The sequence below is a fragment of the Cydia fagiglandana genome, chromosome 13, assembly GCF_963556715.1.
Source record: "Cydia fagiglandana chromosome 13, ilCydFagi1.1, whole genome shotgun sequence".
Lineage (NCBI taxonomy): Eukaryota > Metazoa > Arthropoda > Insecta > Lepidoptera > Tortricidae > Cydia > Cydia fagiglandana.
In genome coordinates this window covers 13,886,838-13,914,802 of record NC_085944.1, presented here as the reverse complement: position 1 = coordinate 13,914,802, position 27,965 = coordinate 13,886,838, and the positions used below count along the sequence as shown (strand labels likewise).

General features: G+C 38.2%; 1 protein-coding gene across 1 annotated transcript; it reads left to right on the top strand.

Moving 5' to 3' along the window:
• Positions 1 to 82: 82 nt before the first annotated feature.
• LOC134670331 (rac GTPase-activating protein 1-like) lies at positions 83 to 25,726 on the top strand. Its single transcript, XM_063528131.1, has 14 exons — positions 83 to 340; positions 795 to 997; positions 1,830 to 1,983; positions 2,907 to 3,064; positions 3,627 to 3,728; positions 17,480 to 17,603; positions 18,030 to 18,189; positions 19,027 to 19,153; positions 19,837 to 19,986; positions 20,526 to 20,676; positions 21,313 to 21,412; positions 21,928 to 22,054; positions 22,269 to 22,393; positions 25,606 to 25,726. The coding sequence occupies exons 1-14, from the start codon at positions 229 to 231 to the stop codon at positions 25,637 to 25,639; spliced, it is 1,827 nt and encodes a 608-aa protein (XP_063384201.1). The 5' UTR covers positions 83 to 228; the 3' UTR covers positions 25,640 to 25,726.
• Positions 25,727 to 27,965: the final 2,239 nt, after the last annotated feature.

Genomic DNA, 27,965 nt, shown 5'->3' with positions numbered 1-27,965 from the left:
AGTGTGTTTTATGTCACATTTTGAACGCATTCATGGAATCCCCACCTCCATGGATGACTGACCAAAGCCGTTATTTTTCAAGGTTTCGTTTCGTACGGTTGTTTGAGAAACTGGGAGTGTTGTTTTTCAAATTGAAATAAGATTTGCTTTCCCCTGAAATGTGATATTTCTTTAAGATTTCGTAATTTGTGTTGCTTAATGTTCAGTGTATTGTTATTTTAAAGCAAAATGAGTTCAGGAAATTCGGATGTTGAGCAAAGGCTGGCACTCTCGATGGTCGCTCAATTTGATGATTTAAATCGACTGAACAACGTTCTCAACGACGAATATTCGGAACAATGTAAATAAAATATAACATGTCATAAAATGCTTGCTGAAAGTGATATCGTTACTTGTTGTTATGTCAGACTTTGGAATCTAATTCCTATGTACCTCAACTACCTGCTTGTATCAAAATCATGTCAATTTATGCCGAATCAACAAGGAATTTATTAGTCTACCCGCTCCCTATATTGATAAAAAAACTGATCTAGGCCTAGAGGGTCAATACATCTTACATTTCATCAATATACAGTTAAGTTCACAAACATCTTTAAAGCCAATATTCGAAAAATATATTATTCACTCTAAGATGCTAACAATAAGATTGTTTAAATATAATTTTAAAACATTAGCCGATGTGTGTGAACTCAGCTGTGGAACAATTTACAGTAAAAACACTGCTACTTAGCAGTTATTAATCCTAACATAAGCAATAATGGAAAGGAAATACTGATAATTGTATTTTCCCCCAGGTTTCCTAGCATTTGTGAAGCAGATGGAATGGGTGCGCAGCCAATGGGCCTCGGCGGAGGCGGAGGCTGCTCGGCTGCAGACAGAATTGATGGAGGCCCACCAGACTCTGTCCAAGTGGGAGGCCAAGTTTGCACATGTTCGGAAACTTCTGGATGGGGAAAAGAGGGAGAGGAACATTGTTATGAAGAAGTACAGTGAACTGGTGAGGTTCTTTTATTTCATAACATTTTACTTAGGGCAAAAAGAATAGATAGTATAGATGCTAGATAGTATCCTGTCATAGTAAATTTTGTAGTCACAGTAAATTTACTGCCATCTATCGACACACAACTAAAACTCAAAACGAAAATGTATACAATTATCAAATAATGTATATATATGGATAAATGATTTTATTATGTTTATATCATTTTGATCCATGTTCATTCACTGATATCCATGTGTTAAAATTGTTAAGTATGAAACGGTTTTGTCACACCATCTAGCCGAGCATAGGCTAAAGGTGTGTGTGGCATCTATCCGAGAATGACGTTTTCTTGATTTCTGAGGCATGTTATTGCCTAGACTTTATTATATTATATCTTATATAAGTTACATATGTCTTTGCTTAGGGCCACTTGCACTGTTTAGCCACTAACTCTGAGCTAACCGTTAACACAGGGTTAAATTGTACTAGTAAGTCCAGGTTTAACTGATTAATTCCGAGATAGTGGCTAACCCTGGATGGCGCAAGTGGCCCATAATCAAGTAATTAGGTTTGTTTTATAAAGCTGTTTGTCCCACGAAACATAGTCATCATGCCAATTGTCATGATTATATGCATAATTCCATGTTTAAATTCTACCCATTCAACTTGTTTTGCGTGTTATATTATAGATCTGTCTGCAATTACTTATTTTTGTTTAGCAAGTTGCTTTTAAAATGAGCTAATGTGTGAGGGTAGGTTGTCATAGCATTTCCATGCTGAATTGTGAGTCTGATATTAGTGATTATATTGATGCATGTCTTTATTTATGTTTTTTGTCATCTTGTAGAGCAAGCTTCTCGACATGGCTCGGGACCTGCTCTTCAATGATAACCGAGCGAAGCTGAATGATGAGACACTGCAAAAGCTTGCTTTCCTCAACGGCACTGCTCATCAGGAGCATAATGCCAGGCTCACTGGTGTTCCAGAGCTAAACTCTACTGGTAAGTTTCAATAATTGATATAAAATTGAAGCATATCCTAAGGCACACAGAGCTCGACGTGACGAGCTAAAGGCTAGACCACCTGTGGCCATCACGTATAATTACGTCGGAGGGGTGCTGACATGCAGCGAATGTGGCCGCACATTTGCTGTAAGGATTGGCTACGTCAGTCACCCGAGAGCGCACCAGCGACGCTCTCAGCTGTAGCATAGCAGTCGCTGTAGCCGAAAACGGCTAGGAGGAGATGATGATGATATCCTAAGGCCAGTATATTGAATAAGGAGTCATTACGACTGAAAAGATTGTAGCCCCAACCTTCAATCTCATGAGCCTCAGCGGGTGGTTTGCTATTGCTATGTAACTTAAATTGAGAAAATAAATTAGAGGCGACGTCTAAACTGGCCGTTTTGGGCGCGAGGAATTTGCCTCGCGCGTATGCTCGCCCTGTGTGGATCTGGCTTTACCTATTATTTAATGCGTTTCATTTCCGTTAACCTGTGATCATGTCAAGGTTAACGAAGTCCAATAGTCACAAACGTGATATCCCAATACGGCGCACGCGATACGTAGGTATACGAATTATGCTATGTTTATCTACAGGAATTTGATGATAAGCTTTGACCTGTTAATTAATGAACTATTCGAGACGCGGAAGTCCATAATTATAATTGCATTGATGCTAAGATACTCAGGTCAATGCGTCCACAATGTGAAGTGAAACATTTTTTTTATTGACTAAATTAAATGACTAAAATGACACATGGTTTGGCATTAATTAGACCCAATAGATAGAATGGTAGGTCTGATAGTTCTGGTTATCCAGTACATAACGCTACGAATGTGTACTTTTGCTACACATCAGATAGTTATTTTAAAATAAATCTTAAAAAGAATATACAATACAGCAGATTTTTCCCCCCCAGGCACTCTCCTCTCAGAAATGTCCTACTCTCGCTCTGAAGAAGACCTGGATCTCTCCATAGCGTCGACCCGCCGCTCGTGGGTGCAGCGGGGAGGCTGGGCGGCCCGAGATGCGCCCGCCGGCAAGAAACGACGGTCTTCTACCAGTTCTGCTACTAAGGTCAGTAGATTTTGCTAAACACCCTCGGGAATGTTGTTATCACGTTGAGTGCTAGACAAATTGCAAGACGCGCCAGCAATGAGCCCCTCCTATTTCATTAACATTGGCAAAGTCAAAGTGAGCTTGAGCTGAAAGTCGCGCACCGCGCCGTAACTACGTTGAACTTTTACTTCATTGTTTGTTCTGAAGTCGTATCTCTGTCGGCGGCTGATCGTACGATCAGGCAAATCGTGAAATTCCTAGGCATATCGTGAAATGTGAAAATCTTTGACTCGTTCCCTGAGTCGACGGAGCCCCGCTACGTCGTAATCGTAAGATCAGTTACGATCGGCCGCCGACATCTCTATCATAGGCCGACAGCCAGGAGCAGCCCCAGAGTTGTTAAATCGCCGTTTTAGAAAGAGTGTTGAAATCAATCGAAGGATGTCAGCTTTATAAGATAAGGGTTTCCACTTCCAGTACAAAATTAGGTTTCGTACCGCTTAATTTTTTTTTAAAAGAACCAGCCTGCACGCCACTTTGGGTCTATATGTCATATGAATAACGAAGACATCTTTCTCAGACGGTGGAGCTGCAGGGCGGCAAGGTGCTGGCCACCGCAACCACGACTCTCACGTTAGAGCGCGCCGCCACCAACCATGACATGAAGCCGCCCAAAAACTTCGTAAGTTGACCATACGTCATATCTACTCTAAGCTTAGAGCATTTCGTCGGGTGACAAGCAAAAGTCACTAAGTACCAGTGGCGGCGCATCCATAAAAGCCGATTCCCACCGGCTGGCCTATTTTGGACGTTTGAGCAGAGCTGTAAAGGAAATATGTGAGCCAAATTAGCCCCGGCTTGCCTATGGATATTTTTGACGCGCCGCCACTGCTAAGTACTATCAAAAAATTAAAGTAACATTGCACTTTATTACACTTGTAAGACGGTTTATTGTCCAATAATTTCAATGGTGTTAGTTAGTGACTTTTGCTTGTCACCCGACGATTTAGTAACTGGAAATGTCATCGCTGTCATTTTCTTTACGAAATAGTCTGCTGGTTATTGCGGAGGGGACGTCAAATGTGTGATGATTTCAATAAATAATATTAAGTTTTGGAGTAATTTGTTTAGATTACTTTTTAAGTAGGGTAGGATAATAACACTGTAATACTAACTACCGGCCTCCCACTCAATAAACAGTGGGGAGACGAGGTAAAAACCAGTTGTCCGGATGGACGAGCGTCAGTCGTTGTCGAGCATTAGCCAAGTAAAGTTCTGGGTAGTATCTCTCAAGCAGATAATCTGTGTTATAAGTACTAGAATAAGTGTCACTATTAGGTAATGGTATCTATGTATCTGTAAAATAATAATAAACGTAATTAAATAAAGTGTGCTGATTGTGAATCCTGGCGTTTTAATCACAATTCAGAAGAAGGGATAAAGAACCGTAAGTAAAAATCGTCACTAAGAAATTAGTATTGTTGAAAGAATTAAATTTATGGTAAGTATACTAATAACTCACGCTTAAATAGAGATAAAATGCGGCCACTGTAAATGATTTTGATAATAACTTTTGGATTTTGTTTGAGGATATTTTTTTTTTGTTGTTGTTGTATTTTAACCATATGCGGACATGTGTGCTGTACAGGCTAAGTATACCTGATATCGGCCACATGGATCATGCACCTTTCTACTGTACGCTGTACATGTTCATATATTCTCGTAGTTTATGGTATCACGTATTTTTGATAGAAGTCAGTAAGGCTGATACTAGCCGTGTGTCCCTTGTGTTTGTGTACTCGTATGATTTTATGGTACCACGTGTGCGGTACAGGCCCAGCGTGCCTGATACCAGCCGCGTGTACCATGTTTTATTTACCTGTATGATTTTATGCTACCACGCGTGTGGTACAGGCCCAGCGTGCCTGATACCAGCCGCGTGTGCCATGTTTTATTTACCTGTATGATTTTATGGTACCACGCGTGTGGTACAGGCGCAGTATGCCTGATACCAGCCGCGTGTGCCATGTTTTATTTACCTGTATGATTTTATGGTACCACGCGTGTGGTACAGGCGCAGTATGCCTGATACCAGCCGCGTGTGCCATGTTTTGTTTACCCGTATGATTTAATGGTATGTGTGTGGCACAGGCCCAGTACGCCTGATACCAGCCGCGTGTGCCATGTTTTGTTAACCTGTATGATTTTATGCTACCACGTGTGTGGTACAGGTGTAGTATACCTGATACCAACCGCGTGTACCATGTTTCGTTTACCTGTATGATTTTATGCTACCACGTAAACAAAACATGGCCCACGCGGCGGGTATCAGACATACTACACCTGTACCACACACAGGTGTAGTATGTCTGATACCCGCCGCGTGGGCCATGTTTTGTTTACGTGTATGATTTTATACTACATGTGTGGTACAGGCTAAGTATGCCTGATATCAACCGTGTGTGTCATGTGTGTATATAGTATGTATGTGGTACTACATGTGTGGTACAGGCTAAGTATACCTGATATCAACCGTGTGTGTCATGTGTGTATATAGTATGTATGTGATACTACATGTGTGGTACAGGCTAAGTATGCCTGATATCAACCGTGTGTGTCATGCGTGTATATAGTATGTATGTGATACTACATGTGTGGTACAGGCTAAGTATGCCTGATATCAACCGTGTGTGTCATGTGTGTATATAGTATGTATGTGATACTACATGTGTGGTACAGGCTAAGTATGCCTGATGTCAATCGTATGCGTCATGTGTGTATATAGTATGTATGTGGTACTACATGTGTGGTACAGGCTAAGTATACCTGATATCAACCGTGTGTGTCATGTGTGTATATAGTATGTATGTGATACTACATGTGTGGTACAGGCTAAGTATGCCTGATATCAACCGTGTGTGTCATGTGTGTATATAGTATGTATGTGATACTACATGTGTGGTACAGTCTAAGTATGCCTGATATCACCGTTGTATACCAGTATTGCCAATGATATCCGGCCCAGAGTGCTGTGATGGCTAGTATGCCATCTATACTCAGACCAGAGTGCTGTAATCTCAGCCCAGAGTGCTGTAATCTCAGCCCAGAGTGCTGTAATCTCAGCCCAGAGTGCTGTAATCTCAGCCCAGAGTGCTGTAATCTCAGCCCAGAGTGCTGTAATCTCAGCCCAGAGTGCTGTAATCTCAGCCCAGAGTGCTGTAATCTCAGCCCAGAGTGCTGTAATCTCAGCCCAGAGTGCTGTAATCTCAGCCCAGAGTGCTGTAATCTCAGCCCAGAGTGCTGTAATCTCAGCCCAGAGTGCTGTAATCTCAGCCCAGAGTGCTGTAATCTGTGTCAGCTCAGGGCGCTGAGCATATTGGACACAACATTGCACAATCTTAAAGATAAGTATAATTGACTTTTATATTCATATTATAACAAACCTAACTTAAGACGAAAGATAAATAAAGAGAGTATAATTGATCATACACAAATGAATGAAAGAAAAGTTTTGCTAGCAATATACATATTACGTAATAGCTGTGCATGTCCCGTGGCTTTTAATATAGTTGACACTAGTAATTACTCGTTTGATTAAGTCGTGAACTTAATTTTATAATACATATATTTTTGGCTTATTTTTTAATATGTTTTATGAGAAAACAATAATCATAGTACCTACCTAATAACAAAGTAGTTGGAATAATAGAATAAATTACATTAACAGATTTCCCCATAATTATTCCTTTATTACAAGTCCTTTTTTTTTTAAATAAACTGATACAGTCAGTAGAGATTAAGGTGGTTCTCCTTGCTCGATTTTCATACAACTTTCTTGGCACCCTAGCTCCTATTATATAGGGTTTCTTCACTTGTATATGTAATGTTTGGGTAGTATATATATTTCTGTCTTCGCAGAACGTAAAAAAATACTAGATTTTGATTAAAATTATTAAGAAAAAAGCCTTTGAATATTGGTAAAATTTTGCCTCATTGCTTGTTTGTGTGAGTGATGCTTATAGTATCGGTGTAATTCTAACATGGCGACTTCATTTGACAAGCAATCATTTTTAATTTGTCAAAGGTGTAACAGATGGCACTTTAAAACCGCAACACAGATTACCTGTGTATTTTGTTTTATTTTCACTCAATAGAGGGAGGTATATTTAATGCACAAAGCATGTTACGAGTATACCTACTCATTTAAGAATCTCCTTTCTGATATAATTTCATTCCCAGATTTAATATAACTTAATAATTATTATGATTATTACACAATAAAATACATTAATATATTTATAGAAAGGTCAGTCCAAACAATCATTCGCGTTACGGTCGTCCACCGAAAACCCTTGTGAATTCTGCTTTCGTTTCGGTAAATGTTCTCTGGAAAAGCCTATATTTATTGTAACAATGATTTTTAAACTAAAATACCTAGCTATATTTTTCTCAAAAATATATATAGTAGTGGACCCTATAATGGACGTGGAACCAGTTATGGGACAAAAAACCACAAATCCTCTAAAATAAGTATCTAAAAATAGTTTATAAACACTGTCTGTATATTATCATAAATATGAGTCTTAGAGCTGTTTCAATTTAAAGTTTCATTAAATTTGGTTATTTTTTAAGAAATTGGCGTCAACCCAAAAGTTGTCGTGTCACTGAAAAAAAATACCACTACGAATTCTTAACAACTTCGCTAAGAGAGGTGAGTTAATTTATTAAATTTTAATTAATTAATACTCGATGAAAACTAGAATGTGTTTTGTTAATTGCATTTACCATGAGATAATGTATACAACACACTATGTTGTGACTCCACAGATGTAAAAAAAATAGTGGTATTTGGCCCAATCCCATTATAGGAGCTGTAAAACTGCATGCCTCCTATAATGGGACAATTGACATTATAATGCTTGCCATGGCATAATTTCATGTTTAAACAATACAGAAGTAAAATGTAGTTACGAAATACGTCAACCAGGAGGTATTCTCGGACTTCGCATAAATTAATATCGTTTTTCCAAACTTTTATTTAACTTGCCCTGTTAGTTTGTGTGGGTCAAATTTTGGTAACTGAATTTGAGCCACTTTTCGATTTCCGATACAATTGAATTTTTTTGTAAGTACGTAATTAAGTATGCAAATCTGATGATAATGCAATATTATATATGATAACATCGACCTGATCTTATGATGGAGACAGGAGGTGGCCATGGGAATTTTATCGAAATAAACCCTAACTAATTGTGTTAGGTATATTAGAATTGTCTCGATGGATCTAATACAATAATAATTGGCTGTGGAAAGAAAAATACATTCATCGATAAAAGCTTATACCAAAAATTGATTTTTTTGCCATAACTTATACCCCATTTCAATATTTTATACTGATAGAGCAATGTCCATTATAGGGGGCCCATTACTGGATCCACGTCCATTACTGGGGGCCCATTACTGGAGCTTTGGTGTCCATGACTGGAGAAGAAAAAAACATAGTTTTAATTTGTTAAGTATGTGGAAACTCATTGCAATATCTTTGATACAACACGCCTAAAACATGAAAGACGGATAGGACTTTCATCTTTTAACACGCTAAGCGGTAGACCAGTTACATGTATAAGGGAAATATCATAAATACTCCAAATTTCTTCTTAAATGTCCCATGACTGGTGCTGTTACTATAGGTATGTGGAGAAAAATGTCATCTTCTTGTAAATAAACAAGATTCTATAATATCTTCTGCTTGTGCATAACAATAACATTAGTAGATGATACTTTTAGGGTTCCGTACCCAAAGGGTAAAACGGGACCCTATTACTAAGACTTCGCTGTCCGTCCGTCTGTCTGTCACCAGGCTGTATCTCACGAACCGTGATAGCTAGACAGTTGAAATTTTCACAGATGATGTATTTCTGTTGCCGCTATAACAACAAATACTAAAAACAGAATAAAATAAAGATTTAAATGGGGCTCCCATACAACAAACGTGATTTTTGACCAAAGTTAAGCAACGTCGGGAGTGGTCAGTACTTGGATGGGTGACCGTTTTTTTTTTGCTTTTTTTTTTGTTTTTTTTTTGCATTATAGTACGGAACCCTTCGTGCGCGAGTCCGACTCGCACTTGCCTGGTTTTTTTTCAAAAATGCTGCCTTTCACCCGAGTTAAAACACTCTACTTTTCATTTCGCATACGAGGAAAGTAAAATGCATGTGTTTTTTTAAATACATTTTTATAGTAGGTATTTTTGAGAGTAGGTATTTTTGAGAGTAGGTATTTTCAATTAACAATTTGGCCAAAAGTAATTTATGGAATGGGGAGTCAAATATCAGAATGGAAATTGTATAACAAATCCATTTATACCCAAATTTCAATTGCTTATTGTAAAAAGAATAATAAAATCGTACTTGTAATTGGAACCTAAACTGCTCTAGTGCAGAAACGTATCATTTCCTGCACACCTTTTACAACAACAATGACCCTCTTTCATATATTCGGTCAAATTGTGCTTTTTGAAAAACTAATTATAGCCAGCCTTTTATGAATGTAGTATGATACCTTAGGGTATGGTGCTTTACGCACACTAGCGTCCCTTCCCCTCCCCCTGACGCAACCCACCCTTTTTGCATGAAATATGTCCCGGTTCACAGTTTTTTACATTTTTTGAGGAAAGTATACATTTTAGGAAAAAAAGTGTCAATGAAAGAAATAATCCTTAATAAATTCTTAATAAAAAAGGTCATATTCATTTTTTTTATATCATGCACCTAATTCATGTATTAGCTTGTCAAAATTCGAAATAACATAGTTTTTACTTAGGGTTCGAAACTCATTTATTATACACGGTGTAACATGAGGAAACTGAATAATTTTAGCAGCGTATTCCTGATCACATTTAGAGACAAAAATGTCCTATAAACTTTTTTGAAATTCGCCTAGTTTCAGAGTTAATACCAATAAAAAAAAAACAAGTTTCTATTGTTACATCCAATCCGCATTGGGCTAGCGTGGGGACTATAGCCCAAGCCCTCTCGCGCATGAGAGGAGGCCTGTGCTCAGCAGTGGGACGTATATAGGCTGAAATGATGATGATTGTTACATAGTTCAAAACGCCTTTTTGATGGCGATGTTGCTACTATGGGATTTAGTCTAAATATCCTTATTGATATGTCAAAAAGTGACAAGTAACACTTTACAAAAACTAAGTTTTACGAAAAAAAAAACCATTTTAAGTGACAATTTTTATATACAAATTCATTCATAAAATTAAAAAAAAAACCAAAAAAATTTTTTTTTTGGCGAAATTGACCTAAACACATATTACATCTTTTCCTTTTTTTGACCTCATGTATACATTTTAGGATAAAAGTGTCAATGAAAGAAATAGTTCCTTATTAAATTCTTAGTAAAAAAGGTTATATATTCATTTTATAACACTTATTATACAAGGTGTCCTCAAGAAATGCGAAAGATTTTATTTCTGAGGTCAAATTAAAAGAAGGAAAAAATGTTTGTATGAGTTTAGGTCAATTTCGCCGAAAACAATTTTTTTTATTGTTTTTAGGGTTCCGTACTTCAAAAGGAAAAAACGGAACCCTTATAGGATCACTCGTGCGTCTGTCTGTCTGTCCGTCTGTCACAGCCGATTTTCTCCGGAACTACTGGACCAATCAAGTTGTAATCTGGTACACATATGTAAGTTTGTAAACAAATGAATTTTAAACATGGGGGCCACTTTTGGGGGGTAAATGAAAAAATTAAAAAATAAAAATTTTCAAACTATATCATGTTACATATCAAATGAAAGAGCTTATTGTAAGGATCTCAAATATATATTTTTTATAATTTTCGAATAAACACTTTAGAAGTTATTCAAGAAAATAGGCAAAAAATGACTATTCCCCCCTCCCCCTTTATCTCCGAAACTACTAGGTTTAAAATTTTGAAAAAATACATAAAATAGGTCTATGATGACAGGAAAACCTATTAGAAATGTACAGTCAAGCGTGAGTCGGACTTAATTACAGTTTTTGATCCGACTCCTACGGATTTTTTAAAGATTTCACTCACGTTTCGCATAAATAATGTTTAGTTTTAAGTTTATAAAATACATATGTATGTTAGTCTGTAAGGTATTTGTAATATGGGCCTTGTTCCCTGAATTAAAAATCTAAATAAATAAATAAATAAAATAAAAAATACATTGTTAAAAATTGTGTAATATACGGAATCCTTGGAACGCGAGTCCGACTCGCACTTGGCCGCAATTTTTTAATTTTTTGAGTATATATGTATGTACATAAAAAGTAAATGTTATTGGTAAACTTGTCAGTTAACATGGATTTTTACTTTTTTTTCGGTAAACATAGTTTTTGCAACGTGTTACTTAATTGTCACTTTTTGACATATCAATAAGGATATTTAGACTAAATCCCATAGTAACAACATCGCCATCAAAAAGGCGTTTTGAACTATGTAACAATCATCATCATTTCAGCCTATATACGTCCCACTGCTGAGCACAGGCCTCCTCTCATGCGCGAGAGGGCTTGGGCTATAGTCCCCACGCTAGCCCAATGCGGATTGGATGTAACAATAGAAACTTGTTTTTTTTTTATTGGTATTAACTCTGAAACTAGGCGAATTTCAAAAAAGTTTATAGGACATTTTTGTCTCTAAATGTGATCAGGAATACGCTGTTAAAATTATTCGGTTTCCTCATGTTACACCGTGTATAATAAATGAGTTTCGAACCCTAAGTAAAAACTATGTTATTTCGAATTTTGACAAGCTAATACATGAATTAGGTGCATGATATAAAAAAAATGAATATGACCTTTTTTATTAAGAATTTATTAAGGATTATTTCTTTCATTGACACTTTTTTCCTAAAATATATTCTTTCCTCAAAAAATGTAAAAAACTGTGTACCGGGACATATTTCATGCAAAAAGGGGGGGTTGCGTCAGGGGGAGGGGAAGGGACGCTAGTGTGCGTAAAGCACCATACCCTATGGTATCATACTACATTCATAAAAGGCTGGCTATAATTAGTTTGTCTTCCCCATACATTAGAACACAATATAACCGAATCAATAGCATGAGAAATGAAACGGATATTTCTTGTTTTCTTTGCATTAGCATTTTTCTCTCGATAATTTAATCAATTTGCAACATAAGTAGAAGAATCCTCATATATCCATAAATATCAAAATATAAAAGGACATACATTTTCAGAAGAATTCCCCGTGCGACGTTGCCAAGTGGTTTAAAGTACAACATGCTCGCAACGTTTGGATGTCAATAACTCGACAATGAAAAATTATATTTCAAATCAATTCAAACTTGATATTTTTGACAGTAATGGGTTACTTAAATAAGAAGGCATTTTTCGCCCGGGTCTACTATGGTCAAATGGTCTAGTGGCTTTTAGCTACTGAGTATAAGTCTAACAAGTTGAACAGCATGACAGGGTTCAAACCACGAACAAAGACTCATTTCTTTTTGTATTTATTTATTTATTTTGTTTCATCTTTTTGGAAATTTTATATGCCTTATTTTAAAAGTTATTTTAAGTAAATGTGTTGTATTTGATTATTTCATGTAGGTATATCATTTCAATAAAATTTTGGAAACTTATTTTATACCTGGTCAAGCAAATCTTGTCAGTAAAAAAACCGGGCAAGTGCGAGTCGGACTCGCGCACGAAGGGTTCCGTACCATAATGCAAAAAAAACAAAAAAAAAAGCAAAAAAAAAACGGTCACCCATCCAAGTACTGACCACTCCCGACGTTGCTTAACTTTGGTCAAAAATCACGTTTGTTGTATGGGAGCCCCATTTAAATCTTTATTTTATTCTGTTTTTAGTATTTGTTGTTATAGCGGCAACAGAAATACATCATCTGTGAAAATTTCAACTGTCACGGTTCGTGAGATACAGCCTGGTGACAGACGGACGGACGGACGGACGGACGGACAGCGAAGTCTTAGTAATAGGGTCCCGTTTTACCCTTTGGGTACGGAACCCTAAAAAGGCGCGAAATTCAAATGTTCTATGAACGATATCCCTTCGCGCCTACATTTTTCAAATTTGCCGCCTTTTTCTACTGACAAGATCTGCTTGACCAGCTATACTTCGTCGATAGTTGACTTCTTATATACCTATTCTGCGATCCTAATTAGCCTCATGCATGACTTTTTTTTAATTATTTTAATCATTATTTATATCCTTTGAAATCGGAAAATAAAAATACTTTTATAAATCTTCCCATAATATTATTAAAAAATAATTAAAATACTGAAAATATTTTACTCACGTAAGTTTAGTTTCGAAGAATAACATACGCTTAAAATAATTCAAAAGAGAATGCTAAAATTATAAAATAAAAAAAAACTGGCATTGTCGGGGTTTGAACCATGTATCTTAGCTACAATCTGATTTTTTTCTAAATAGAGGCTACGGGTGCCACGAGCACATGACATTTGATGGTCGAAAACATTAGTTGCTTCTGAATGCGTTGTAATTCTTAATCGTTGCTCAAACAAGAATTTATTATTTAATTTCCAATCTTTTTTCAACAATAAACATTTCATCTGCTGCGCCCTCTAGGTTACTTTACTGTAACATTACGAATGTGCTGACATTTGACACTGACTTTAAGGTGACTTTAAGTACGTAAGTGTGCGTGAATGCAAGAAATTGCAATATTTTGCAGTTGGATTCCGGTAATAACGAAATGAGACAATGTTGAGTTGAACATGTCTCGATTTAGATGTAGTATTTTTTATAGTTTTCGCACATATCAACACATCTTATGAAACTTTGTATTTTGGGAGAAATAGTGAAAATCCACAATTCGTGCACAGTGACGCCATCTTTTGGCTGATAATCGGCATCCCATCCCTAGACATCCACCTTAATGATTGCAGTAGGACCATGGCTTCAGATGACGATGAGCGTGCCGGTACATCGTATACGCCACGGCTACCGAAACGCAAACGAAAGAAGCGACGCAGGAGGTCGTAGATTTCATCCTCAAGTGATAGTAGTCCTCATCGAAAATCGAGTCGGATGACTACAAGAGACGTCATCAAGCTACTCGCTACCTGGAAAAGTGAACCAAGTAAGAGCTTTACCTTAAGCAGTAACAATATGAACAATGTGGTACCTGAATTTAACCCCACGAACAAAGCCCAGACTATCGAAATCTGGATCAATAAGGTCAACGAGTGTAGAACCATATACGGATGGGAGGAGAAACAAACTATTCATTTTTCATTGCAAAAGCTCAGTGGACTTGCAAAGACATGGTATGAGACTCTTCCCTCCGTTGTGTACACCTGGGAGGAGTGGCAACATAAACTCAAGAGGGCGTTTCCAAGCGAAGAGAATTACGGCCGCCTTCTTGAAGAAATGTTGGCACGCACGTCCCGGACTGATGAAAGCTATCGCGAGTACTTTTATGCAAAACTAGGCTTACTTAATAGGTGTGAAATTAAGGGAAAGAAAGCCATTGATTGTATCGTGCATGGTATTGGTGACCGAACAGTTAGGAGTGGAGCTCAGGCTCAAAACTGTACAGAACCGGAAGATCTGCTCAATTACCTCTGCTCTCAACGCACTACCCCATCTTTTGTCAATAATAAAGATAGTGATCGTAACGTTAATAGAAGTAATAACTCGAGTAACACTAAAGGAGCACAGTCCACTTCGAATGAGATTACAGGAATATGTTATAATTGTAGAGAGAAAGGACATCCGTTCTACAAATGTCCCAAGCCAATTATTAAATGCAAGAAATGTTTTAGGGTTGGACACGATATTGACAATTGCAAATTAGAACCCTTAAAAACAGATAATGTCCACCGTAACAACGATAGTGAGTAAATGTAAAAGTTCTTTATTATGTGATCTTTAAGTATTTAGTTAGCAAAATGCGATGTCGAGTATTATATTCATTTTGCGAATGTGATGATTAGAGATGTACCGGATAGATCTAGTGATGATAATGATTTCATAGCTACATTATTGAACCAGGTATGTTTTAAGTATATTAATTATACTACTTAAATTAATGATCTAACAAATTGTTAATCCTTGGATAGCTTAGCTTGCTATTATTATATTGCTTTGTATTTTACGTACGTGCGCCAGTGGCAGCACGATGTCTGATGGCCGAATGTGATGATTTCAATAAATAATATTAAGTTTTGGAGTAATTTGTTTAGATTACTTTTTAAGTAGGGTAGGATAATAACACTGTAATACTAACTACCGGCCTCCCACTCAATAAACAGTGGGGAGACGAGGTAAAAACCAGTTGTCCGGATGGACGAGCGTCAGTCGTTGTCGAGCATTAGCCAAGTAAAGTTCTGGGTAGTATCTCTCAAGCAGATAATCTGTGTTATAAGTACTAGAATAAGTGTCACTATTAGGTAATGGTATCTATGTATCTGTAAAATAATAATAAACGTAATTAAATAAAGTGTGCTGATTGTGAATCCTGGCGTTTTAATCACAAATGTATTGCTATTTCTACATGATTTGTACGTAACGTACAAATAGCGATGTCAGTCCATACAAAAGTTTGCACAATTGTGTAAGTTATTCGGCAGAGGCAGTGGCGGATTTGCAGTCTTTGCCGCCCTAGGCCCCAGGCCTTGTAGCCGCCCCTTTCTCAGCATCAGCACCCATCATATTGACTACATTTAGGTCAGGCAACAAAAAGGTACTATAGAGGGAAATGCTTGGGACACATTTTTAACTTAGTAACTTTATTTGGACTCTTTAGGAGGTGAACATATCAAAAGTCCCCTTGAGCGGAGTAGGAGAGTTTGGTTTGAAGGTCACATTTTTCGGTTTTTCGCTTATTATATCTCAGAAACTACACGTCCTTGTGATATGATCATGGGAACATAGGTTTTGCGAAAAAAATAAGCAAATACTTACCTATTCATTTTAAGTGACAGACCAATAGCATTGACTTTTAATGTACCTACAAAAACATTCAAAAAATCTAAAAAAGAAACAAGAAAATCCTTTGTTTTGCTATACCTATAATCATATAATTTTTTTTTCCTTCTTTTGGTCTCCAGCGAATTCATGAGCAGTTTAAAGGGCAAATTAGTAGGTATTTAGACCCAGAGTTTCGGAGATAAGGGGGGGAGGGGAATGGTCATTTTTTGCCTATTTTCTTGAATAACTGCTAAACTATTTATCCTAAAATTATAAAAAATATATATTTGAGATTCTTACAATGAGCTCTTTGATTTGATATGTAACACGATATAGTTTGAAAAACTTTAATTTTAAATTTTCTCATTTACAAAAAATTTTCATTTAAAATGGCCTCCATATTTAAAATTCATTTATTTACGTTACACGCCCATCTTTGGGTAACAAACATACATATGTGTGCCAAATTTCAACTTGATTGGTCCAGTAGTTTCGGAAAAAATAGGCTGCGACAGACGGACAGCCAGCCACGAGTGATCCTATAATGGTTCCGTTTTTTCCTTTTGAGGTACGGAACCCTAAAAACGGGGAACAAGGCGCGAACGCGTTAACAATCTGCGAAATCGACGCCACAGTCGCGTTCGCGGCTTCGCTCCGCGATTCGCGCACAAGTGTGGAGGGCCCTCAAGATATGAAATAACTTGTAGCTTGTAGCAAAGGCTATATACGGCCGGGGACTTTTGATATGTTCACCTCCTATACTTCGTTTTTTTTAGCATTAGAAATAAGGTAAACAATCTTGATGTGTCTTTTAATTGACGAACACATTTTAAAAATAAGTTACGGCAAATATGTAACAATTATGAATCTAATACGATCATTTATATTCTTCTGCTTTCATAAGTAATCGTTTTTGATTTTTAAAAAGCGTTTTTCAATTAAAAGACATGTCAAAATCGCTTACCTTCTTGCAAGTTCTTTCTAATGCTAAAAAAAACGAACTATAGAGGTAGTCCAAATAAAGTTAGGTACGAAGTCAAAAATTGTGTTTCAAGCATTTCCCTCTATATGTACCTTTTTTTGAGAATTCGTTGCTTGGCCTAATTTTGAGTTATTTTTTTTTGTTATCATCAGCGAATTTTTTGTCACAATTTGCCGCCCCTAATATCTTGCCGCCCTAGGCCCGGGCCTACTGTGCCTTATGGGAAATCCGCCACTGGGCAGAGGGGTAAGCTCTTAATGGCCAGCCCAGTTATTAAATGCTCTAAGACTCGTAAGCGCCACTCATGTCATCCCACTAACCCGGGGTTAACTAGTTAAACCTGGAGTTATCATGGTTACCAGTACAATTAGACACTGAGTTATCGGTTTAACCGTTTAACCCAGGGTTAGTGGGATGGTGCAAGTGGCCCTAATTATTGAACAGCCAGTGCAGCATTATATATTTGATGCTGACTACCATTACATTATTCCAGCAACCTATATCCGAAAGCAGCGACGAAGCGCCTCCGCCATCGGCCAGCAAGACCTCTGCTCGTTTGTCCGCTAAACGACTGAAGGAGGAGCATGCGACGCCTTCCGCGCCTCCTAGAACCACTGGTATGGTTTGAACTCTTTACATTGTATTATTTTTGTGTGCTATCAATATCAGGGGCTGATAATTTCTGTACGTAAGACGTAAGCGAAGATACTACATTGTGACCAGCCATTTCCATTTACAAAATTTATATTTTATTTTGTTACTTTTTTACTGATAAAAATGCTACCGTATTAATTAAATACTTTTGCTTTGTTTTCGACCGGAAATATCTAAATACTCAGCTTAAACTTCTCGTAAAACGTGTAAATTAGGCAAACGTTTTATTTGTTATCCTTCTTTTCCTCACAAGTGTGATGAACACTCGTGTTAGTGAAGCCCTCGCCTTCGGGTTCGGGCTTCAATTCACACTCGTTCGTAAACTCTTGTTTGCAGCCCGTATACATAATGTACTATTCCTGTCTTGTTTTCCATGCGCGTTCGATCAGACACAGACACAGCATCGGACACGCCCATGCGGTGTGTGCAGCGCACGCCCTCGGCGGTGTCGGCGGCGTACGGCGGCTCGCCGCGCGCGCGACCGCGCCAGCACAACTTCGTGGCTAAGAACTTCTACAAGCGCGAGACCTGCGGGCCCTGCGGCAAGACGTGAGTGTTGTTGTTATTATCTTTGTTGTTGAAGGCACTCCGGAGGTACAGAGGCCCTTCACAAGCTCGCGCCACCACTTCCTATCTTCAGCGATCTGTAATTAATGGTATGGTATGGCACCGATCTGTAAGAATAAAGCCATACTCATAACCTATCGCCCCAACCTCACATGGCGATCCTGATAGGGTCGCCATGTGAGGTGTGGCCCCAATGATACAACTTGTTGATTGAAAGTATAGATTAATTCTGATATATGATCCTTAATCTACGGAATATATAGAGGTAAATGTGAAGGTGTGTGTAACGTACGTAGCGTACACTACAGATCCTTCTATAGTGTGCGCTACGTACGTTACACACACCTTCAGTCACACACAGTTCAGTCTGACCGCTCGTAGCTCGCCCGACGTTTCCAACCGGAAGCGATAGCAGGGGTGCGAAACTCGGGTCCGCTCGGCTCAGCATTGCTCCGAGCAATTATTAGGGTTGACACAACTTGACGTCCCTTTGCGTGCACGACTACAGATAAGATAATGGCTTGAATTTTGACAACCCTAAATAGCCGAAAGGGATAGTGCCATATATTAGAAAGGAACAGTATGATTCGACCCTGAACGGCTGTCAAACTTAGGTACTATTTTTTATTCCGTGGCGATGGGGATAGTAGCATTATTCACTCTGAATAGTGCCTATCGCATCTCGGTATCGCCATTTACACGTCTAGACCTTGCATTACCGCCACTGCGCATTCTCCCCTTAAAAACAGTTGCGAACTGTAGAGCAAGGACTCTGCAAAGCTACTCTGCTGATAGTAAAGTGAACCTTATTCGTTCCAGCATAAAGTTCGCGAAAGTTGGCATCAAGTGCGAGACGTGCCGCGCGCAGGCGCACCCCGAGTGCCGCGCGCTGCTGCCGCTGCCCTGCGTGCCGCCCGGTGCCGCTTCTAGACGGAACAATGCCTTGGTACTACATTTATTTTAATAATGAATGGGCGGACGATGGATGCAATATACGTCAAAATCATGTCAAACCATATACGTAATTAAAATTGGTTTAAATAAGACAACATGATTTTGACATCCGTCGTCCACCCATTATTGATAATTGTGTACTTAATAATTATTCCCCTCATTAAAAAGATGCGTAATCATCATATTTTTTTGAATTAGTAATTTTTTTTAGTGTCGAAAAATTTACTATTTATAATAAGATTTTGAGCATAATTAGACATTTGTTGTTATTAGATGTGATCGTTAAAATAGACATTAATCTGTAAAATAAAAATAAAACTGTAGAACGACTCATAATGCTATACGAATAAATAAATAACTAAAAAACTTAATATGTAACGGTCCATTTAGATTTAGCGAATGCACCGCCAGTGCCGCCGCCATACGCGGACCATTTACTAAGGGATTTGGTCACTATTAGGGCACATTTAGGCGGTGAAGGAACTCGCATGCGAGTTACATTACGTTATTTTATCGATCGGCTGAATTGATGTAACCTTAATGGTCTGCAATGTAACTAAAATCGCACGCGCCGTCTAAATGAGCCCTTGTGGCATACAGTATGCGAGCGGATCGTTAATACGAACAACCCATTCGCCAAATCTCGACGGACTTTAATCGCTGTGCATTTTCCAGGAGGGCTGTATCTCGGACTTTGCACCGAGCACCCCACCCATGGTGCCCGCGTTGTTGGTGCACTGCATCAACGAGGTGGAGAAGCGAGGGCTATCAGAAAGGGGCCTCTACAGAATCAGCGCCGTCGAGAAGGATGTCAAGCGGCTAAAGGTATGTACTAATGTAATTACTAATCAGATGCACACACTTTACTGACCATGGGTATAGAATGGTCAGTTTACTGACTCCACAATGAAACTATAACTCGGGGTGTATGACCTAGATAACTGCTTATTTAATATCGTATCGCGTAATCGCGTATCATTTTATAAATATATTACCTACACTTAAAAGTTATCGATTCCCTATCTGTAAAAAACTTAAAAGAGTATTCATATTACTATTTCAATTTGATACATCGCGGTCATACGCCGGCGATACGCCTCCAAAAAGCCGATAAAGGTGTTTACAAAACTGTAATACTAATTCTAAAATGTTGGGAATCTAAGTTTTTTTTTAAATCATCATCATCATCATTTATTTTATTCAACATTTAAACAATGCCGTGGAATATAAGCACACCGAAAATCAGCAGCTTTTCAAAGTCTAAACTAGAATATACTATGTTATGTTATGTATTAGACTACTATATTATGTAGTTCTAGACTATTATGTGTAAGATACTCTAAGTTTGTGATCTTCATTTTCAGGAGCGTTTCCTCCGCGGCTGCGGCTCGCCGCAACTATCCAACGAGGACATTCACGTTCTATGCGGCTGCATTAAGGACTTCCTCCGCTCGCTACGGGAGCCTCTTGTCTCCAACGCTCTGTGGGCTGACTTTATGGAAGCGGCTCGGCTAGGTAAATAATCCATATAAGGCATTTTATTACCAAGTTTTCGAGAGTGGAGCTACAGTATCGCGAGCTAGACTACCCGCTTTTTTCTGTGTTCATTATGACGTTCTCAACCAAAAGGTACCACATTGTCGGTTGTCGATATGGTTGATTTCAAATTAAAGTTATATGGAAATAGCGCTTTATTGACAACAATAAACCTTTTGGTTGAAAATGGCACTACTAAAGAGCGCCACTTCTGTGCTAGCCCGTTTGTGTACACTCTGTAGGCACTTATGGTGGTCATTAGGCTAGACGAGTGTTTTTCGACCGATGTCTTTTGCTATCTGGATTCGAAGGCTTTAATAAGCAGGGAAAAGTACATAATAGAACGTCGCGGATATAATTTTCATGCCAAGAAAAAAAGGGTTCGCGAAAATATTTTCATGACAGGGTTGCGTCATGAAAACGGTTGAAAAACACAGTAATAAAGAACGGCATATTTAAATAATGTATTAGGCGCGAAGGGTTATCGTCCCATAAAAAAAAATTCGCGCCTTTTTCTACTGACAAAGTTGTTTGACAGACTATAGAGTTAATAGAGTGCCCCATTATTTTAATAACTGAATATTAGAACGATAAACATTGTTGATATTGTTACAGGCGAGCCGACGGACGCGGCGGCGGCCGTGGTGCAGGCCGTGAGCCAGCTGCCGCCGCCCAACAGAGACACGCTCGCCTTCCTAGTACTACACCTGCACAAGTCAGTACAACATGATGCTAGACTCTAACATCCTATACAAGAGCTGGTTGCTTTCCTTATTATTATCCTTTTAACCGCCATTTAATTTTTGCCGCCGTGGTCAAGAGGACGAAACAAAACGATAGCTCAAACTAATTATTTTAGGTTATATGTATAGTACAAACAATTGCTTTGCTTCATAAGTCAGAAGCGCGCATGTGTCACCCTTAATATAGCAACATCCATAGACTACGAAGACCGCTTAGCGTTATTACCTTATTAGTCTCCATAGGCTACTGTGACAAAAATTGAGAAAAACTGTCCAAAAATTGAATTTAGCAAAGAGCAAGTACCAGGGACTCATGAGCTACGAGTAGGTGTCGCTGCCCAGCCGGCCGGGCGAAAACCGCACGTATGAAGGTATCGCCGCATTCGCGGCTGCTCGCGTATCTTAGCTGTATACTTTTGGTTTGTTTACCTTTATGATTCTACTAGTTTAATGTATTGTTTTTGTTTACAAAGTATTTATTGTCCAGGGTGGCAGAGAGTCCGGAGTGCGAGATGGGCATAGACAACCTGGCCAAGATCTTCGGGCCCACCGTGGTCGGCTACGGCATGACGCAGGCCGCCGACATGTATAGTGCCACAGCGCAGATGGTCAATGTAAGTCGAACTATGTGTGTCCTGTATAAATTTGTGTGCCAAGTGTTGGCCCTGTCACACGATGTTACCAGTATGTGTGCACCATAATTGGTGTAATTGCGTACTCGAATGATCCCGTAGACGACCGACGCGTACGCCAAGCGCGAAGAACAGCAAAAGTATAACTGACATAACACTTTTCTTGCCTTTTTCTAATAAATTCTGGTAATATCAGGTGATGCAGCTGCTGCTGCGGCTGCCGGCGGACTACTGGGCGCAGTGGGCCTTCCCGCACGACGCGGGCTCGCCCCTGGCCGCGCCCCGCCCGAGGGGGTTCTTCTTCTCGCCCGTCGACACTGGGTGAGACGTCACTCCTTTATTCTAGTAATACAGTCATTATATGTTTTGAGACAAACAAATTAATATAGTTTTCAAACCTATGTGACGTGATACGTCTAGGTGTACTGTTTAAAATGCACCACTCTCCCCCCCCCTCCACCTGACGCTCGACCCCCCCCCCACCTTGAAATGTGTCCCCGTTGGTAGTTTTTTGGCATTCTCACGAAAACTATAATAGATATCAAAAAAGTGTCAAGGACAGAATTAATCCTCATTAAATTTAGAACAAAAATGGTCTTATGTGTTTTATTATAAGTTGGACGGTATTCAAGCTATAAGTACTTGTATAACCTTAAAATAACAAAATAACCATACTAGTATGACGAAATGCAGAATATCTTCAAAACGGCTAGACCGATTTTAATAAAATATACCAAAAAAGTCACCGCAGTGAAGCCAGCTATCAAACAAAAGAAACTACATCAAAATCGGTTCATCCGTTTCGGCGTTACGAAGTCACAGGTAAACACAGAAATACAATTTTTTTTCAACTGCACCCAATAATTTTGTAAACCGAATAATTTTGATCAATTATTTTAATGAGATCATGTCCCTTGAAGTTTTAGCTTTACGAAAAGTTAAAAAACATGGAAAACGGCCCAGTATTTTTCAAATTATCGGCATTTTCCCGATTTGTGAGTGGTTTCGTGTTATCACGCGCACGAGTTGCCCTTGACCCCTATAGAACGGGGGGTAAGGGAGGGGTTGTTATCAGTCACTTATCAGAAGTTGACCGGTACACATATCCGCATATTTTCCCGTAAAGAAGACCTGTGAAAAATGGAAACCACTGAAGCTGAAGTCCGCCAAGTCGTCCAGCTCAGCTCCTGCAAGAGGGGCGTAGCCAACGTTCAGTAGCCGCCACGCTGAATTTAAGTCAATCTTCAGTTTGCAGAGTTTACCAGAGGTTCCAACGGACTGGATCCTTTACTTCAAGACCAAGAAGCGGCCGCAAAAAGTGTACATCAGAGAGGGACGACCGCTTCATTGTCACAACATCTCTCCGAGATCGACACCTGACAAGCGTTGCCATCCAGCAGCGTCTGCGTGAGATACGAGGAGTGGCTGCCAGTGAGTGGACAATAAGAAGAAGACTTAAGAAAGCGAACTTGACACCCAGGAGGCCTGCAACGGGGCCCAGATTGCTGGCGCGACACCGTACAGCCCGAAGAGAGTTTGCAGAAAATCATATGGACTGGACCATTGAGCAATGGACCCCAGTTCTCTTCTCGGACGTGTGCAGAATATGCTTGAATGGATGTGACCGAAGAGGAAGAGTCTACAGAAGGCCAGAAGAACGGTTCGCCCAATGTTGCTACTCCGAAAGGGTCGCCTATGGCGGTGGATCCGTGATGTTCTGGGACGAACTTCCTACGACGCGCGAACAGAGCTAGTTTTCGTGCCTGGCGGGGGCCGTGGCGCGACTTTTGGAGAAGCAACATTGGGCGAACCGTTCTTCTGGCCTTCTGTAGACTCTTCCTCTTCGGTCACATCCATTCAAGCATATTCTGCACACGTCCGAGAAGAGAACTGCGGTCCATTGCTCAATGGTCCAGTCCATATGATTTTCTGCAAACTCTCTTCGGGCTGTACGGTGTCGCGCCAGCAATCTGGGCCCCGTTGCAGGCCTCCTGGGTGTCAAGTTCGCTTTCTCAAGTCTTCTTCTTATTGTCCACTCAGCCACTGCAGCCACTCCTCGTATCTCACGCAGACGCTGCTGGATGGCAACGCTTGTCAGGTGTCGATCTCGGAGAGATGTTGTGACAATGAAGCGGTCGTCCCTCTCTGATGTACACTTTTTGCGGCCGCTTCTTGGTCTTGAAGTAAAGGATCCAGTCCGTTGGAACCTCTGGTAAACTCTGCAAACTGTAGATTGACTTAAATTCAGCGTGGCGGCTACTGAACGTTGGCTACGCCCCTCTTGCAGGAGCTGAGCTGGACGACTTGGCGGACTTCAGCTTCAGTGGTTTCCATTTTTCACAGGTCTTCTTTACGGGAAAATATGCGGATATGTGTACCGGTCAACTTCTGATAAGTGACTGATAACAACCCCTCCCTTACCCCCCGTTTTATAGGGGTCAAGGGCAACTCGTGCGCGTGATAACACGAAACCACTCACAAATCGGGAAAATGCCGATAATTTGAAAAATACTGGGCCGTTTTCCATGTTTTTTAACTTTTCGTAAAGCTAAAACTTCAAGGGACATGATCTCATTAAAATAATTGATCAAAATTAATCGGTTTACAAAATTATTGGGTGCAGTTAAAAAAAAATTGTATTTCTGTGTTTACCTGTGACTTCGTAACGCCGAAACGGATGAACCGATTTTGATGTAGTTTCTTTTGTTTGATAGCTGGCTTCACTGCGGTGACTTTTTTGGTATATTTTATTAAAATCGGTCTAGCCGTTTTGAAGATATTCTGCATTTCGTCATACTAGTATGGTTATTTTGTTATTTTAAGGTTATACAAGTACTTATAGCTTGAATACCGTCCAACTTATAATAAAACACATAAGACCATTTTTGTTCTAAATTTAATGAGGATTAATTCTGTCCTTGACACTTTTTTGATATCTATTATAGTTTTCGTGAGAATGCCAAAAAACTACCAACGGGGACACATTTCAAGGTGGGGGGGGGTCGAGCGTCAGGTGGAGGGGGGGGGGGGAGAGTGGTGAATTTTAAACAGTACACCTAGATGTATCACGTCACACAGGTTTGAAAACTATATTAATTTGTTTCATTTTCCCATACATTGATTACATAGAATGACTCAATTATAGTACTTGCTTACAATTAGGTCAAGTGTAAAAATATGGGTTCATACAACTTACTCAAAAATATGTCCCATAGTTCTTAATTCGCTGACATTAATAAGAGCTATGGGACATATTTTTGAATATGATGTGTGCACCCATATTTTTACACTTTTTACTGTACCGAAATCGCGAAAAAATATTTGCTGTTTCATACATTACAGCTGATGTGATCCCGCTGAAATTGGACAGGTGGAATACCACCCTAAGATGTAAGAGAACACACAGTTATTAGATTTCATACTCTTTTTTGGACCTCTTTTTCTAGACTTTGGCATTTGGCAGCACATATAAAAATATTAGATGGCTAAAATTACTTCCAAATTATATTAATCGTTAATTTGTCTACTTTCAGAGTTACAAGAAAGAAGAAAAACTATTTTCAGTGATAAAAGAAAAAAGGTGATTTTGATACATAGCCAGTAGTTTTAATTTAGTTTTTTTTTCTTCATATTAGTAAACATTTATGTTAACCAGTTATTGTATATTTTCCGTTTTCTAAGTAAATTTGTATCATAATTTTTAGTATTAAAATTCATCTTGGAGATTTTTTACTGTATAATTAGATAATCTTATTATTTACGCATACTTCTTTCAAAGAAAGTTCATAATTAATGCTCCTTAGTAGAACTTTGGGTTCTGATTTTCAAAGTATTAGTAAAGTTACATCACGTAATTATAGTAAAATAATATTTTTATTATAAGCAATTTACTTGTTATATATGTAATTTAATAGTTTGTATATTATTTACCATAATACATAATGTGTATCTTTTGTGGTCAATCGGGTTCGTCAATTCGCCGCCTAAAATCGCTTCTGTATATATCAGCAGTCTTATGTGACATTATTATAGTTGAAATTGTATGGAAGATACCATTTGAGAATCAAACTCACATAGTTTCATTCTCCTATATTTTTTAGATGCAAGTTTTGTTCAAGCTCCAATATAAACCTATTTTTCCTCATTATGTAAATAGGTACAGAAATTTACAAACTTATAACTAGGTAAATATAAAAATTAAGGGTATGCTATTAGGCCATAGGTACCCGGCTAAATGTACCTAGCACGCTGCTGGCGTTTCCTCTTTGCACGGCTAGCGAAATACGCTGGATTGAAAATGCGCCGGACGTGGGGTCACCGCTATTTCCTCATTAATGTTGTTTAAAGTTTAATATTGATAGCATATTACAGATGTGCATAATTCTCAACCATCGTATTTTCTCGGAAACGTTCGTATTTGTCATGCTACTTCAGTCAACTCAGTACTTTTTATTACGAGACTGACTGAAATAGCGAGACACGTTCGTACTTTTCCGAGCCGAAAACAATTATACATTTAAACACCAAAATTTGATGAAAGGCATTTTTGTGAACATAATTAAAATACCTACAGATATGAAGCATTTTATATAACAATTATAGGAATTGAAAAAAAAACTGTGTACCTTTATAATAATTATAATAGTACGTGATACAATACTTATTGTGCTTTTTATGTATAATAAAATTTATTATTGTAAGTATTTGTTTACTTTTACTAACAAATATTTTTTTCTTTTGTAATTGTTAGAATTAGTGGCAATGCTCTTAATATTGTAATTTGCCGAACTGTTATTCTATTTAGACTGATATTTAGCCGAAAAAAATAGTTTTCTAATTATGTATCTAAAGTTCAACATGCGCCTTAAAAAACAAAAAAGTTTGCAAATGATAAATCGAAAAATAATAACGTATCTATTGATCTTCCGTCGTAATCTAAAATACTTCGGTTGATTATTGTATCCTATAGTGTATAGTCTCTTGGACTATTCTTGTTTGTAAAAATATTTGTACAACTTTTTAAGATTAAGATTTCATAGTCCCATTACAAAATTTGTATGTATATAGACATCACAAAAGAGGAGAGTGAAACTCATTTTGTATGTAGCAATATAGTTCCGTTCTCGTTTATTAATTTGTATCTATTATGATGTGACTTTGTATGTCATGTTTCCAAGCGGTATTCTATTTGGTCCCCAAAAACTATGGCTAAGAGCAATAAATATTATGTAAAGGTCTAAAATATCAACACGGAACCAACCGCCAAAAATATTTGTACACGACCTTATTGCATACCTAAACATTAAGGTAGTGTATTATTTTCGGCGTTTTGTTCGTATCGATATTTTTACTCTTATTATGATACTGGAATATAGCTAATATTATTTGATATGAAGGCTTGTATCAAATTTCAACCTTACACTCGAAGCAAGACGGTTGAATCTGCAATAACAAGTTTTATCAGCTAAAGCTACTCATATTGTAAAATCTGAGTTCTAATTATTAAGGTTTTTTCTAAGTTATTTCTCTAATTATCAACTTTGACATGTTTATTATTTATTCTAATTAATTCTGAGTTTGCCATTTTTGTACTTAATGACATTTTTCAGTTGGTAACCATCCAGAAAATTTGTTATGTAATATTGCCCTAATTTTGGTAATTATCCAAAACAATACATGTTGACATTCTTTCTCATCCAATCGTGTCTTTTCATATTATAGTAATACATATACCTAAAGTATGATTTTTGTATGATATCCCTTGACTTACAGCTAATTAAAATCGTGTGCAAACATTTGGTATTTTATTTTCCACATTTTAAATTTACCTGACAATGCAAGGTACCGTACAGTCAGCCAAGTCAAATGCGGAGACAGTTGACGTTACCTAAAC

Bases quoted from the DNA above. Each gene is read 5' to 3' on its own strand.
- LOC134670331 (XM_063528131.1), top strand. From the start codon at position 229: ATGAGTTCAGGAAATTCGGATGTTGAGCAAAGGCTGGCACTCTCGATG. The intron at 1,984-2,906 runs GTAAGTTTCAAT...TTTCCCCCCCAG, and splicing joins TCCAGAGCTAAACTCTACTG to GCACTCTCCTCTCAGAAATG. The intron at 3,729-17,479 runs GTAAGTTGACCA...ACATTATTCCAG, and splicing joins TGAAGCCGCCCAAAAACTTC to CAACCTATATCCGAAAGCAG.